Source organism: Acipenser ruthenus, chromosome 32, assembly GCF_902713425.1.
Source record: "Acipenser ruthenus chromosome 32, fAciRut3.2 maternal haplotype, whole genome shotgun sequence".
NCBI classification, from domain to species: domain Eukaryota; kingdom Metazoa; phylum Chordata; class Actinopteri; order Acipenseriformes; family Acipenseridae; genus Acipenser; species Acipenser ruthenus.
The window spans coordinates 3,860,589-3,875,872 of NC_081220.1; the positions used below are offsets into that span (position 1 = coordinate 3,860,589).

The window sequence follows — 15,284 nt, forward strand, 5'->3', positions numbered from 1 at the left end:
ATCTCATCAAGCAGCTTCTTGAAGGATCTCAGGGTGTCAGCTTCAATTCTCTGTGTAAAAAAGTGCCTCCTATTTTCTGTTCTGAATGCCCCTTTATCTAATCACCATTTGTGACCCCTGGTCCTTGTTTCCTTTTTCAGGTCAAGAAAGTCCCCTGGGTCGACATTGTCTTTACCTTTTAGGATTTTGAATGCTTAAATCAGATCGCCGCGTAGTCTTCTTTGTTCAATACTGAATAGATTCAATTCTTTTAGCCTGTCTGCATACGACATGCCTTTTAAACCCGGGATAATTCTGGTTGCTCTTCTTTGCACTCTTTCTAGAGCAGCAATATCCTTTTTGTAACGAGGTGACCAGAACTGAACACAATATTCTAGGTGAGGTCTTACTAATGCATTGTAAAGTCTTAACATTACTTCCCTTGATTTAAATTCAACACTTCTCACAATATATCCGAGCATCTTGTTGGCCTTTTTTATAGCTTCCCCACATTGTCTAGATGAAGACATTTCTGAGTCAACATAAACTCCTAGGTCCTCCTTTTTCATAGATCCCTTCTTCAATTTCAGTATCTCCCATATGATATTTATAATGCACATTTTTATTGCCTGTGTGCAATTTTTTACACTTTTCTCTATTAAATGTCATTTGCCATGTGTCTGCCCAGTTCTGAATGCTGTCTAGATTATTTTGAATGACCTTTGCTGCTGCAACAGTGTTTGCCACTCTTCCTATTTTTGTGTCGTCTGCAAATTTAACAAGTTTGCTTACTATACCAGAATCTAAGTCATGAATGTAGATTAGGAATAGCAGAGGACCTAATACTGATCCCTGTGGTACACCACTGGTTACCTCGCTCCATTTTGAGGTTTCTCCTCTAATCAGTACTTTCTGTTTTCTACATGTTAACCACTCCCTAATCCATGTGCATGCATTTCCTTGAATCCCTACTGTGTTCAGTTTGAGAATGAATCCTTTATGATCATCCTGCCAGTAGCCATTGCCATCAGCATTGTTGGGTGGCTTGATCTGCAGCGATGCTTAAGTAAACTGCAGCAATCGTTCAGCTTCCAGAGTACTGGAGAAGTCCGGGGTACACCAGAGAACATGCCCACACCACGTACACAGGTCCTAATGAACTGGCCAGGCAGTGTATAGCACCAAGCACACAGGGTGACACTGTTATACAACTCTTTACACAAACAGCCCCGGCATATTGATCGGCTGTCAGACAGTTATTGACAGGACTGGGCTCACTGTGCTGCAGGTCCCCAATTAAAGATTATTCCGACGTCTGCTTCCTAAATGACACAGTACAGCATGTTCTCTGAACCGCCAGGCTGCTGGAACAAACAAACAAACACATGGGCTGGTGCTGAATCAGAGTGCACCCCCTTTACACACAGAAACACCCCAGCACGCTCGCACACCCTTCACACACAGACACACCCCAGCACGCTCGCACCCCCTTTACACACAGGCACACCCCAGCACGCTCGCACCCCCTTTACACACAGGCACACCCCAGCACGCTCGCACCCCCTTTACACACAGACACACCCCAGCACGCTCACACCCCCTTTACACACAGACACACCCCAGCACGCTCGCACACCCTTCACACACAGACACACCCCAGCACGCTCGCACCCCCTTTACATACAGGCACACCCCAACACGCTCACACCCCCTTTACACACAGACACACCCCAGCACGCTCACACCCCCTTTACACACAGACACACCCCAGCACGCTCGCACACCCTTCACACACAGACACACCCCAGCACGCTCGCACCCCCTTTACATACAGGCACACCCCAACACGCTCACACCCCCTTTACACACAGACACACCCCAGCACGCTCACACCCCCTTTACACACAGACACACCCCAGCACGCTCACACCCCCTTTACATACAGACACACCCCAGCACGCTCGCACCCCCTTTACACACAGACACACCCCAGCACGCTCGCACACCCTTTACACAGACACACCCCAGCACGCTCGCACCCCCTTTACATACAGACACACCCCAGCACGCTCGCACCCCCTTTACACACAGACACACCCCAGCACGCTCGCACACCCTTTACACAGACACACCCCAGCACGCTCGCACCCCCTTTACACACAGACACACCCCAGCACGCTCGCACCCCCTTTACACACAGACACACCCCAGCACGCTCGCACCCCCTTTACACACAGACACACCCCAGCACGCTCACACACCCTTTACACACAGACACACCCCAGCACGCTCGCACACCCTTTACACACAGACACACCCCAGCACGCTCACACACCCTTTACACACAGACACACCCCAGCACGCTCACACCCCCTTTACACACAGACACACCCCAGCACGCTCGCACCCCCTTTACACACAGACACACCCCAGCACGCTCGCACCCCCTTTACACACAGACACACCCCAGCACGCTCGCACCCCCTTTACACACAGACACACCCCAGCACGCTCACACACCCTTTACACACAGACACACCCCAGCACGCTCGCACACCCTTTACACACAGACACACCCCAGCACGCTCACACACCCTTTACACACAGACACACCCCAGCACGCTCGCACCCCCTTTACACACAGACACACCCCAGCACGCTCGCACCCCCTTTACACACAGACACACCCCAGCACGCTCGCACCCCCTTTACACACAGACACACCCCAGCACGCTCGCACCCCCTTTACACACAGACACACCCCAGCACGCTCGCACCCCCTTTACACACAGACACACCCCAGCACGCTCACACACCCTTTACACACAGACACACCCCAGCACGCTCGCACCCCCTTTACACACAGACACACCCCAGCACGCTCACACCCCCTTTACACACAGACACACCCCAGCACGCTCACACCCCCTTTACACACAGGCACACCCCAGCACGCTCACACACCCTTTACACCGAGCATGCTTGCAGTGTGCCCATGTCATGAATGTTCCTTTCTGAAGCCTCGTAATCACTGTGGCTGACCTTGAGCTACCACAGCACAGAGCAATGATATCATCACAGTTGAAGGCACTTCCATTAGATTGGTGAGCACTCAGCGTCAATGGGGTAGGCTGTCTGATTTTGTCCCAGGGCAGGGTCTCAATGGGGGAGGCTGTCTGGCTTTGTGCCAGGGCAGGGTCTCAATGGGGGCTCAGACCCCACACACTGGGGCTCTTGTATCGGACCAAGCTGGTGGTTCAGTCCCTCACAGCGACACTGAACTGACTGACAGTCAAAGAGGCGCTTTGTAGCTGCGCTCGTCACACACTCCCCTGCCCTGCGTGTGTGAGGACAGACTCCTCTGTGAAGGAGTGGAGTGCTCCTGACCCAGACCTCTTGCCTTGTGTGCTGAATGAATGTCTGTGAGACTGGGGTCAGGATCAGGGTCTCACTGCTTGACGTAGGCCAGCTAGCAGTCACCATGACAACAGAGGCCTATTTGTTAGGCTTTGTTGTGATTGATGCAGACTTGAGGGAGAAAATGTACATTCAGCCCTAATGGTGTCTGTCAAGAAAGAGCATACCATGATAAAGGCATAGTAAAGTGTAGTAAATCACAGATACATCTGACACATAGTAAACATGGTATCTGTTGTATAATGAGCATAGCAAAATTATATATATATATATATATATATATATATATATATATATATATATATATATATATATATATATATATATATATATATAAATCAAGGGAAGTAATGTTAAAACTTTACAATGCACTAGTAAGACCTCACCTAGAATATTGTGTTCAGTTCTGGTCACCTCATTACAAAAAGGATATTGCTGCTCTAGAAAGAGTGCAAAGAAGAGCAACCAGAATTATCACGGGTTTAAAAGGCATGTCGTATGCAGACAGGCTAAAAGAATTGAATCTATTCAGTCTTGAACAAAGAAGACTATGCGGTGATCTGATTCAAGCATTCAAAATCCTAAAAGGTACAGACAATGTCGACCCAGGGGACTTTTTTGACCTGAAAAAAGAAACAAGGACCAGGGGTCACAAATGGAGATTAGATAAAGGGGCACTCAGAACAGAAAATAGGAGGCACTTTTTTTACACAGAGAATTGTGAGGGTCTGGAACCAACTCCACAATAATGTTGTTGAAGCTGACACCCTGGGATCCTTCAAGAAGCTGCTTGATGAGATTCTGGGATCAATAAACTACTAACAACCAAACGAGCAAGATGGGCTGAATGGCCTCCTCTCGTTTGTAAACCTTCTTATGTCTCAGATCCTATGCAGAGCTGAATTTGAAGGCAGTTATTCCTGCTTTCATAAGAAAGAACATAAGAACATAAGAACATAAGAAAGTTTACAAACGAGAGGAAGCCATTTAGCCCATCTTGCTCGTTGTTCAATACGAGTGCCAGTCTGCATCTCCAGTATGTTGTTCAATAATATATATATATATTATTTAAGAAGCTATCACACAGCTTTGCCATTTATAAATGTACTGCTTTAGCTTGTGTGTTTGTGTCCCTACTGCTGAAACTACAATGTAGAATTGATTGCTTAGAAATGTGACTGTTTGGGAAAAGTTCATAGAAATAAACTAAACACGTTATATTTGCATGCAAAAAGCACAACAGCATTAACCTCAATGCACTTGGTTATAGGCTAAATTGCAGCTGTCCTGCTAGGAGCTCGTATGCTGTATGCTGTGTTACAGCACGGTATATCAATATATCATATTTGATGCTGTTAAATCAGTCACTGGCGGGCTAGCGAAGCACATTCAGCCACGTTCGAAACTGTGTAACGAGCGCCATCTGCTGAATGACAGCGGAATTACGAGTTAAGAAAGATGGTAATTATTAATTAATTATTAATTAGTTAGTTAGTATATTATGAATGAATCACCATTCAATCTTTATTTTATAAAGAATATATCCATTTAAATCTATACAAAAAGTAACAAACTATGCAGTATTTATTTTTATTTTATCAGGTGCTTCTTCAGTTTGACTTTGGATATATATATATATATATATATATATATATATATATATATATATATATATATATATATATATACAGTACTGTGCAAAAGTTTTAGGCAGGTGTGAAAAAATGCTGTAAAGTAAGAATGCTTTCAAAAATAGACATGTTAATAGTTTATATTTATCAATTAACAAAATGCAAAGTGAGTGAACAGAAGAAAAATCTACATCAAATCAATATTTGGTGTGACCACCCTTTGCCTTCAAAACAGCATCAATTCTTCTAGGTACACTTGCACACAGTTTTTGAAGGAACTCGGCAGGTAGGTTGGCCCAAACATCTTGGAGAACTAACCACAGTTCTTCTGTGGATTTAGGCAGCCTCAGTTGCTTCTCTCTCTTCATGTAATCCCAGACAGACTCGATGATGTTGAGATCAGGGCTCTGTGGGGGCCATACCATCACTTCCAGGACTCCTTGTTCTTCTTTACACTGAAGATAGTTCTTAATGACTTTCGCTGTATGTTTGGGGTCATTGTCATGCTGCAGAATAAATTTGGGGCCAATCAGATGCCTCCCTGATGGTAATGCATGATGGATAAGTATCTGCCTGTACTTCTCAGCATTGAGGAGACCATTAATTCTGACCAACTCCCCAACTCCATTTGCATAAATGCAGCCCCAAACTTGCAAGGAACCTCCACCATGCTTCACTGTTGCCTGCAGACACTCATTCGTGTACCGCTCTCCAGCCCTTCGGCGAACAAACTGCCTTCTGCTACAGCCAAATATTTCAAATTTTGACTCATCAGTCCAGAGCACCTGCTGCCATTTTTCTGCACCCCAGTTCCTGTGTTTTCGTGCATAGTTGAGTCGCTTGGCCTTGTTTCCACATCTGAGGTATGGCTTTTTGGCCACAAGTCTTCCATGAAGTCCACTTCTGACCAGACTTCTCCGGACAGTAGATGGGTGTACCAGGGTCCCACTGTTTTCTGCCAATTCTGAGCTGATGGCACTGCTGGACATCTTCCGATTGCGAAGGGAAGTAAGCATGATGTGTCTTTCATCTGCTGCAGTAAGTTTCCTTGGCCGACCACTGCGTCTACGGTCCTCAACGTTGCCTGTTTCTTTGTGCTTCTTCAAAAGAGCATGGACAGCACATCTGGAAACCCCTGTCTGCCTTGAAATTTCTGCCTGGGAGAGACCTTGCTGATGCAGTATAACTACCTTGTGTCTTGTTGCTGTGCTCAGTCTTGCCATGGTGTATGACTTTTGACAGTAAACTGTCTTCAGCAACGTCACCTTGTTAGCTGAGTTTGGCTGTTCCTCACCCAGTTTTATTCCTCCTACACAGCTGTTTCTGTTTCAGTTAATGATTGTGTTTCAACCTACATATTGAATTGATGATCATTAGCACCTGTTTGGTATAATTGTTTAATCATACACCTGACTATATGCCTACAAAATCCCTGACTTTGTGCAAGTGTACCTAGGAGAATTGATGCTGTTTTGAAGGCAAAGGGTGGTCACACCAAATATGGATTTGATTTAGATTTTTCTTCTGTTCACTCACTTTGCATTTAGTTAATTGATAAATATAATCTATTAACATGTCTATTTTTGAAAGCATTCTTACTTTACAGCATTTTTTCACACCTGCCTAAAACTTTTGCACAGTACTATATATATATATATAATGTTAAATTGTGTTCAACATTAGCCCATAGCCACGCCACTTCAAACAGTCACTTTGCATCAGAACCAGGTGGTGCAGGTTTGAGCTCATCAAACAGTCACTTTGCATCAGAACCAGGTGGTGCAGGTTTGAGCTCTTCAAACAGTCACTTTGCATCAGAACCAGGTGGTGCAGGTTTGAGCTCATCACCCTCTCAGGCACCATCTCACACCTACCTTTGCTTTCAATAAACAGAGCGACACGTTAAACTAATCAGAAGCCTCAAGTGTTCGGCAGGCGCGGCTCCCTTCTGATTCAGGTGCAGCTGAGGAACGAGACCCGCGAGAGAATGGAGGATGAGCCTTCTCCCGAGGATGAACGCTGTGAGTACCCAGGATACGCTTTCTATTTATTTATTAAAAAGAAAGTAGCGTCAAGTGCCATTTTGTTAGTTTTGTATCCGCGTCCCCTGATATGTTATTGATTAGTGATTAGCAGTAATTTTTGGTGCCCTTGTGATGAGGTGGGTACGGTGATCCAGTAGTAGTGCTAGTCAGGATACCTGAAGCCAGCGCTGAGAGCTCGGAGCTGCTCTTCACTGCTCGGTGCCTGCGATAGACATATGCAAAGGCAAGATCAGCAAAGGTGTCTTTATATTAGTGAGCACCAGAAGCCTCGAGTGCACAGCTCCTGTATTGCTAGCAATGCAAAAGGAAACTTGATCCACAGCGGCAGATCACTACTGGCTAAGAGAACACCCCTCGGGAAGCAAGCCAAGCGTTCTCTTAGCAGAAGTGTTCTCTGAGACAGAGCTGACCATCGGAGGCAATATGACAAGTCCAATGACGATGTGAGACAGAGCTGACCACCCGAGGCAATATGACAAGTCCAATGAGGATGTGAGACAGAGCTGACCACCGGAGGCAATATAACAAGTCCAATGAGGATGTGAGTCAGAGCTGAGCACCCGAGGCAATATGACAAGTCCAATGAGGATGTGAGACAGAGCTGACCACCCGAGGCAATATGACAAGTCCAATGAGGATGTGAGACAGAGCTGACCACCCGAGGCAATATGACAAGTCCAATGAGGATGTGAGACAGAGCTGAGCACCCGAGGCAATATGACAAGTTCAATGAGGATGTGAGACAGAGCTGACCACCCGAGGCAATATGACAAGTCCAATGAGGATGTGAGACAGAGCTGAGCACCCAAGGCAATATGACAAGTCCAATGAGGATGTGAGACAGAGCTGACCACCCGAGGCAATATGACAAGTCCAATGAGGATGTGAGACAGAGCTGACCACCCAAGGCAATATGACAAGTCCAATGAGGATGTGAGACAGAGCTGACCACCCAAGGCAATATGACAAGTCCAATGAGGATGTGAGACAGAGCTGACCACCCGAGGCAATATGACAAGTCCAATGAGGATGTGAGACAGAGCTGAGCACCCGAGGCAATATGACAAGTCCAATGAGGATGTGAGACAGAGCTGAGCACCCGAGGCAATATGACAAGTCCAATGAGGATGTGAGACAGAGCTGACCACCCGAGGCAATATGACAAGTCCAATGAGGATGTGAGACAGAGCTGAGCACCCAAGGCAATATGACAAGTTCAATGAGGATGTGAGACAGAGCTGACCACCCGAGGCAATATGACAAGTCCAATGAGGATGTGAGACAGAGCTGACCATTGAATCCTGTACGTTAGAGTACTGTAATCTGTCAAGTGTTATTTAATCTGTAGTATTTTGTATTTAATTATATCCTGATGTAACTATCACTGACACTGTTATCTGCTCTGTTATTGAATCGTATTTTGTCATACTTGTACTTGCTAGAACCAAAGTCATTGTATTTTCTCTTGCTCTTAATTGTATTAATACTTGTACTGTGATTCTTGAAATGTATTTTTGTTTACGACTGTAAGTCGCGCTGGATAAGGGCGTCTGCTAAGAAATAAATAGTAATAATAATAGAGCTCCACAAGCTCAATCCTTGCTCCCTGTGTTCAGTGTCTATATGCTCCCCCTTGGATCAGTTATTAACAAATACAACCTTGGATGATCTATTTGTTATTTCCCTACTAAATCGGAGATAGTGGGTTCTGTGCTGTCTCCGGTGCCTGAGTGAAATTCAGTCGTGGATGGCTGTAAACTGTCTAAAAATAAATCCCAATAAGACAGAGGTGCTATCCGTGTCTTCAGACAGAACTTGGTTAAATCACCTAGTCTTGAAATCTCCTTTGATGGGAATCTTTTGACTTCATCTCATAGTGTGAACAATGTGCGAATCACTGCGGACCCAGAGCTGTGTTTGGACCCCCACATAAGCTCAGTTACAGAGACCTCACTGTGTCACGTCAGGCACTGTGACAGGGGCGGGGCTCGGCAGTATTTAGGCAGCGTGGTTTTGCCATTCAGTCTCCCTGTCCTGAACTCAAAACACGGAAGAGACGCGCTGTGCTGTGTTGTTTTGCTTTTACAAACCTGCTGTAATTCACAGAATGCAGAAACTTTGGAAAACCTAGGTGGATTACTGTGGTGGGAAAAAACCCAGGACTAGTCGTTAATCCTTGGAAGGAAGCCAAGAGACGGTGAGAGGAAACCCACTGCAGCAGGACAGAGAAACCCAGTGCAGCAGGGACAGAGAAACCCAGTGCAGCAGGACAGAGAAACCCAGTGCAGCAGGACAGAGAAACCCAGTGCAGCAGGACAGAGAAACCCAGTGCAGCAGGACAGAGAAACCCAGTGCAGCAGGACAGAGAAACCCAGTGCAGCAGGACAGAGAAATCCAGTGCAGCAGGACAGAGAAACCCAGTGCAGCAGGACAGAGAAACCCAGTGCAGCAGGACAGAGAAATCCAGTGCAGCAGGACAGAGAAACCCAGTGCAGCAGGACAGAGAAACCCAGTGCAGCAGGACAGAGAAACCCAGTGCAGCAGGACAGAGAAATCCAGTGCAGCAGGACAGAGAAACCCAGTGCAGCAGGACAGAGAAACCCAGTGCAGCAGGACAGAGAAATCCAGTGCAGCAGGACAGAGAAACCCAGTGCAGCAGGACAGAGAAACCCAGTGCAGCAGGACAGAGAAACCCAGTGCAGCAGGACAGAGAAACCCAGTGCAGCAGGACAGAGAAACCCAGTGCAGCAGGACAGAGAAACCCAGTGCAGCAGGACAGAGAAATCCAGTGCAGCAGGACAGAGAAACCCAGTGCAGCAGGACAGAGAAACCCAGTGCAGCAGGACAGAGAAACCCAGTGCAGCAGGACAGAGAAACCCAGTGCAGCAGGACAGAGAAACCCAGTGCAGCAGGACAGAGAAACCCAGTGCAGCAGGACAGAGAAACCCAGTGCAGCAGGACAGAGAAACCCAGTGCAGCAGGACAGAGAAATCCAGTGCAGCAGGACAGAGAAACCCAGTGCAGCAGGACAGAGAAACCCAGTGCAGCAGGACAGAGAAACCCAGTGCAGCAGGACAGAGAAATCCAGTGCAGCAGGACAGAGAAACCCAGTGCAGCAGGACAGAGAAACCCAGTGCAGCAGGACAGAGAAACCCAGTGCAGCAGGACAGAGAAACCCAGTGCAGCAGGACAGAGAAACTGCTTCCTTCATTGTTGTTTTTGTAACCGCTATGTTTTTGTTTACTCTTTTTATTTGAAACCTGAGTTCACCATTGCTGGTATTCCAGGTGGTTTTCTTGTTTGCTTTCTGCAATACTGGACTGTTTATTTTCATTGTGTGTGATTTTCATTGTGTACAGGGCTCCATCACTAAACGTCACTTCTAGCTCCTGTGTGCTGTCATTTCTGGCCCTTCCCTAAGCTCCACCCACTACCCTCCCACAAGGTGATGTCAGAAGTGGGATGAGCATGGACCGGCACACCCTGCAAGCCGTCCTGGAGGATCAGGAGAGACAGGGACGCTCAGAAGGATGCCCAGGCCCAAGCCCAGTTCCCGGCCGCAGCAGCTGGACCAGCGCCACCGACGCCCAAAATCCGGTTGCAAAAGATGACCTCGGAAGATGACCCGGAGGTCTTCCTGACCATGTTTGAGTGGGTGGCCACAGTGTCAGGGTGGCCTGCCGGATGTTGGGTGGCACAACTCGCCCCCTGTCTGACTGGTGAGGCGCAGGCGGCATACCGGGCCCTGAGCAACGTGGCAGTGGAGGATTACCCCAAGGTGAAGACAGCTATCCTCCAGCGCTTCAATATCACCCTGGAAACGCATTGCCGGAGTTTCTGGACGTACAAGCTGCCAGAGGGAACCCAGCCCCGCATCGCGGGCCAGCAACTTTGGGACCATCTGACCCCCTGGCTGCGTCCCACTGAACGGACCACTCAGCAAATCATGGAGTCTGTGGGGGTCGCCCAGTTCCTGGAGGTGTTGGAACCGGAGCCTCAAGCCTGGGTCGCTCGCCACAGCCCCGAGATGATGGACAAGGCCGTCGAGCTGGCGGAGGCCTTTGAGGACGCACTGCTTTGGGTGGACCCCAGTCCAGCCCCAGCGGTCCCAGTGAAGCATCGACCTTCGCCAGCGCACCCAAAGAATGTAGCAAGACCTTCAGTTTTCCCTTTCCCTTTGAGCGCCTCGCCTCCAAAGTGGAGACCGAGGTTAGCTCCCAGCTGGGCCAGAGAGAATCCCTGAACCCCCCCTAGTGGTGGACCGAGGGACACGCAGCCATGAACCACAGCACCTCCTTCCCCTACCTGCTTCCGGTGCCATGAGGTGGGGCGCATCTCGAGATTCTGTCCTGCCACAATGGAGTGTGACGTGGCCTTGCGATGTCCGGTCGTAGAGGGTGGTGCGTACAGGAGAGGGGGTCGGGAGGGGCCTTGCATTATTAAGTAGTTGTTGGTAATATGAGTACCCACGCATTAGTGGACTCAGGGTGTAGTCACACTATAATTCAGTCTGCTCTCTTGGAGGGTACGCCCTGGTGGCCACAGGGGTCTGTGACCATCTTGTGTATTCATGGAGAAACCAAGGCGTATCCTACCACTAAAGTTAGAATGACTGTGGAAGGTCGGACGTGCCACGTAGTCGTGGCCGTCCCCAAAAAGGTGACGTACCCAGTAATTTTGGGTCGAGTTTATTATTATTTGTTTATTTAGCAGACGCCTTTATCCAAGGCGACTTACAGAGACTAGGGTGTGTGAACTATGCATCAGCTGCAGAGTCACTTACAATTACATCTCACCCGAAAGACGGAGCACAAGGAGGGTAAGTGACTTGCTCAGGGTCACACAATGAGTCAGTGCCTGAGGTGGAATTTGTACAGGGGACCTCCTGGTTACAAGCCTGTTTCTTTAACCACTGGACCACACAGCCTCCTTATTGGTTTTTAGATTGGCCTTACTATACAGAAAGGTCAATGTGGCTCGGCCACCCATTGTAGAAAGGGTGGTCGCAACGGGGGCTCCAATTGGCCGGATCTTCCCATTGCAGGCCGACATGTTTACTTCCAGGTTCCGGCCCCGTAAAACTAAAAGAGAGCGGCGGGCCAAGAAACTTGAGGGGGTATTAATGAGACAAGGCTGGGAATTGGTGGGACAATCTGCTTTGCCTGTCAAACAAACACAGAAGGGGGCGGGTGTCCAGTGTGACCAGCGGGAGCGGGTTACTGAGATCCCTAGAGCAGAAGCTACTTAGGCCCCGCTCAGCATACCGCAATTCTGGGACTGGGGTGTGGACCTAGAGTGGGAGCAAAGTAATGACCCCACTCTGGTGCACATCCGGTGGTGGGTTTGGTCTGTCGAGGGGAAGGAAGTTGAAGGCTGCGGGCCGCTCACATTTCCTTACTTCATCGTGACGGGGCATTTGCTGTATAGGGTATCCCAAGCCCCGGGCACTGGACAGCCTGTAACCCAATTATGAGTTCCAGGGTCTTTCCACCAGGAGGTAATGCGGTTGGCACATAAAATTCCCTTTTCTGGCCACCTGGGGCGGGAAAAGACCTTGGAAGGAATATTGGCCCGGTTTAATTGGATAGGACTCCATGTGGATGTGAGGAAATGTGTAGCGGAGAGTCCCGATTGCCAGAGAGTAGTGCCGGGGTGGGCTCGCTTACAATTAGTTGTCGTTTGGTTCAAAAGAACCTGCACAATGCTCAGCATCAGCAGCAACAACAGTACAATCAAAAAGCACAAATTTGGACTTTTCGACCTGGAGATAAGGTACTGCTGCTCCTTCCCACATCTGAATCTAAGTTGTTTGCCAAGTGGCAAGGGCCTTATGAGGTGGTTCAGGCTATAGGGAGGGTCAATTATGAAATCAGGCTGCCCAACCACTGAAAACCACTCCAAATTTATCATGTAAATTTGTTAAAACCTTGGAGAGACAGAGAAGCCCTGTTTATTGCTAATGATAGCCCCGAGGAGGATTTTGGTCCTGAGGCGGGGCCACCTGGCCAAACAACTAAGATTTCGATGGGGAAACAGTTACTCCTCCATCAGAAACAGGAGCTGGGCCAATTAATTGAGGAATTCAGTGATGTTTTTATCTGAGTTTCCCAGTAGAACTGACATTATTGAACATGCCATTATTACTCTGCCAGGTGTTCGGGTGCGTCAGAGGCCTTATCGGATCCCGGAAAGTTGGCGGGGTGTAATGCGCTGGGAAGTGGCCAGTATGCTCGAGCTGGGAGCAGTGCAGCCTTCCCAGAGCGAGTGGTGTAGTCCCGTGGTAATGGTACCTAAGAAGGACAGCTCCACTCATTTCTGTGTGGACTTTAGAAAGATGAACGCTATCTCCAAGTTCGATGTGTACCCCATGCCCCGAGTGGATGAGCTCCTCGACAAACTGGGTAAGGCGAGGTACTTGTCGACTCTGGACCTGACAAAGGGATTGTGACAAGATGGCGCAAGGGATGAGGCCCAGAGACAGACTGCAGTTCAAACAAAAGACTTTTATAAAATAAAAAACACAAAACAGGCATGAGAGCCAAACAAAAGGTTCTTAAACACAAACAATAAACACAAAGTAAAGCTTCCAGGCTGAGCTTTGCCTTCACCGGATTGCAAAATTAACAAAAAAACAGCACACAAAGAAAAACCAGCAAGCACCAAAAAAAACACACTTGCTTCCTCAGCTACCTCTCCCTACTGAGGAGCTGAGGACTCCTTTTATGTCAGGTGGCTGGGTGCTGATTGATTGTTAATTATTCAACCCCCAGTCACCTGACACAATAAACCTGGGCAGGGAGGATAATTTAACCCCATCCCTGCCAATATTTACAATGGCAGAGCCCTGCTCTGCCACAGGGATATTGGCAGATCCCGCTAACACCCAGCTCCAAGGAGAAAACCGCATTTGCTACCCCGGATGGCTTGTTACATTTCAAGACCATGCCCTTTGGGTACATTCCAGAGACTGATGGACAAGGTGTTATGTCTCCATCATCAGTATACGGTGGCGTATATTGATGACGTGGTTATTTTAAATGGACCACAAACTCTCTTCAATATTATCTCCTGGGGCGGTCCTTCACACGATGAGGGACACAAACGCCCAGATTACTCGGTGGAGTCTGACGCTGCAACCCTTTAACTTCACTGTTAAACATCGTTCGGGTAAGGATCATCAAAATGCTGATTTTTTTTCAAGGGAGGGGGGTCAATTAGGGGAGTTAGGGTTGGCCGAGTGTGCCTACAGCTCCACTCTGGGGGGGGTGGGGATGTGTGACAGGATTGAAAGGATTCCCTTTCGTAATTCGCCCTCCTGATCACTGGCAGCGCTGTGTAGGGTTGACCGTGATTGGGTCAGGAGGCTGAACTCTGACCAGACAGGAAGTTCTGGGTCGGGCGGCCATCTTGGCCCAAGGTGAACCATGCGGCCGCCGAGTCCCATCATTGCAATCAGCTGTGCTGTGCTCGTCGATTGGCTGATGTGGGGCAGCGTGCTGAGACCCCTTATATCTGATGTGTGAGGAATATTGCCAGATTGAGACCCCTTCTATCTGATATGTGAGGAACATTTCCAGATTGAGACCTCTTCTATCTGATATGTGAGGAACATTTCCAGATTGAGACCCGTTCTATCTGATGTGTGAGGCACATTGCCAGATTGAGACCCCTTCTATCTGATATGTGAGGAACATTGCCAGATTGAGACCCCTTATATCTGATGTGTGAGGAACATTTCCAGATTGAGACCCCTTCTATCTGATATGTGAGGAACATTTCCAGATTGAGACCCCTTCTATCTGATATGTGAGGAACATTTCCAGATTGAGACCCCTTCTATCTGATATGTGAGGAACATTTCCAGATTGAGACCCCTTCTATCTGATATGTGAGGAACATTTCCAGATTGAGACCCCTTCTATCTGATATGTGAGGAACATTTCCAGATTGAGACCCCTTCTATCTGATATGTGAGGAACATTTCCAGATTGAGACCCCTTCTATCTGATATGTGAGGAACATTTCCAGATTGAGACCCCTTCTATCTGATATGTGAGGAACATTTCCAGATTGAGACCCCTTCTATCTGATATGTGAGGAACATTTCCAGATTGAGACCCCTTATATCTGATGTGTGAGGAACATTGCCAGATTGAGACCCGTTCTATCTGATGTGTGAGGCACATTGCCAGATTGAGACCCCTTATATCTG

At 48.0% G+C, this 15,284-nt stretch overlaps 1 protein-coding gene across 1 annotated transcript in view; it reads left to right on the forward strand.

Annotated features, from left to right (window-relative positions):
• The first annotated feature begins 6,873 nt into the window (after nucleotides 1-6,873).
• The window catches only part of LOC117395175 (ankyrin repeat and death domain-containing protein 1A-like), a 44,296-nt gene continuing 35,885 nt past the window's right edge, over nucleotides 6,874-15,284 (forward strand). The window contains exon 1 of the mRNA XM_059006195.1: nucleotides 6,874-7,048. Within this exon, the coding sequence (XP_058862178.1) occupies nucleotides 7,015-7,048 (34 nt within the window). The 5' untranslated portion in view covers nucleotides 6,874-7,014. The remainder of the gene's footprint in view (nucleotides 7,049-15,284) is intronic.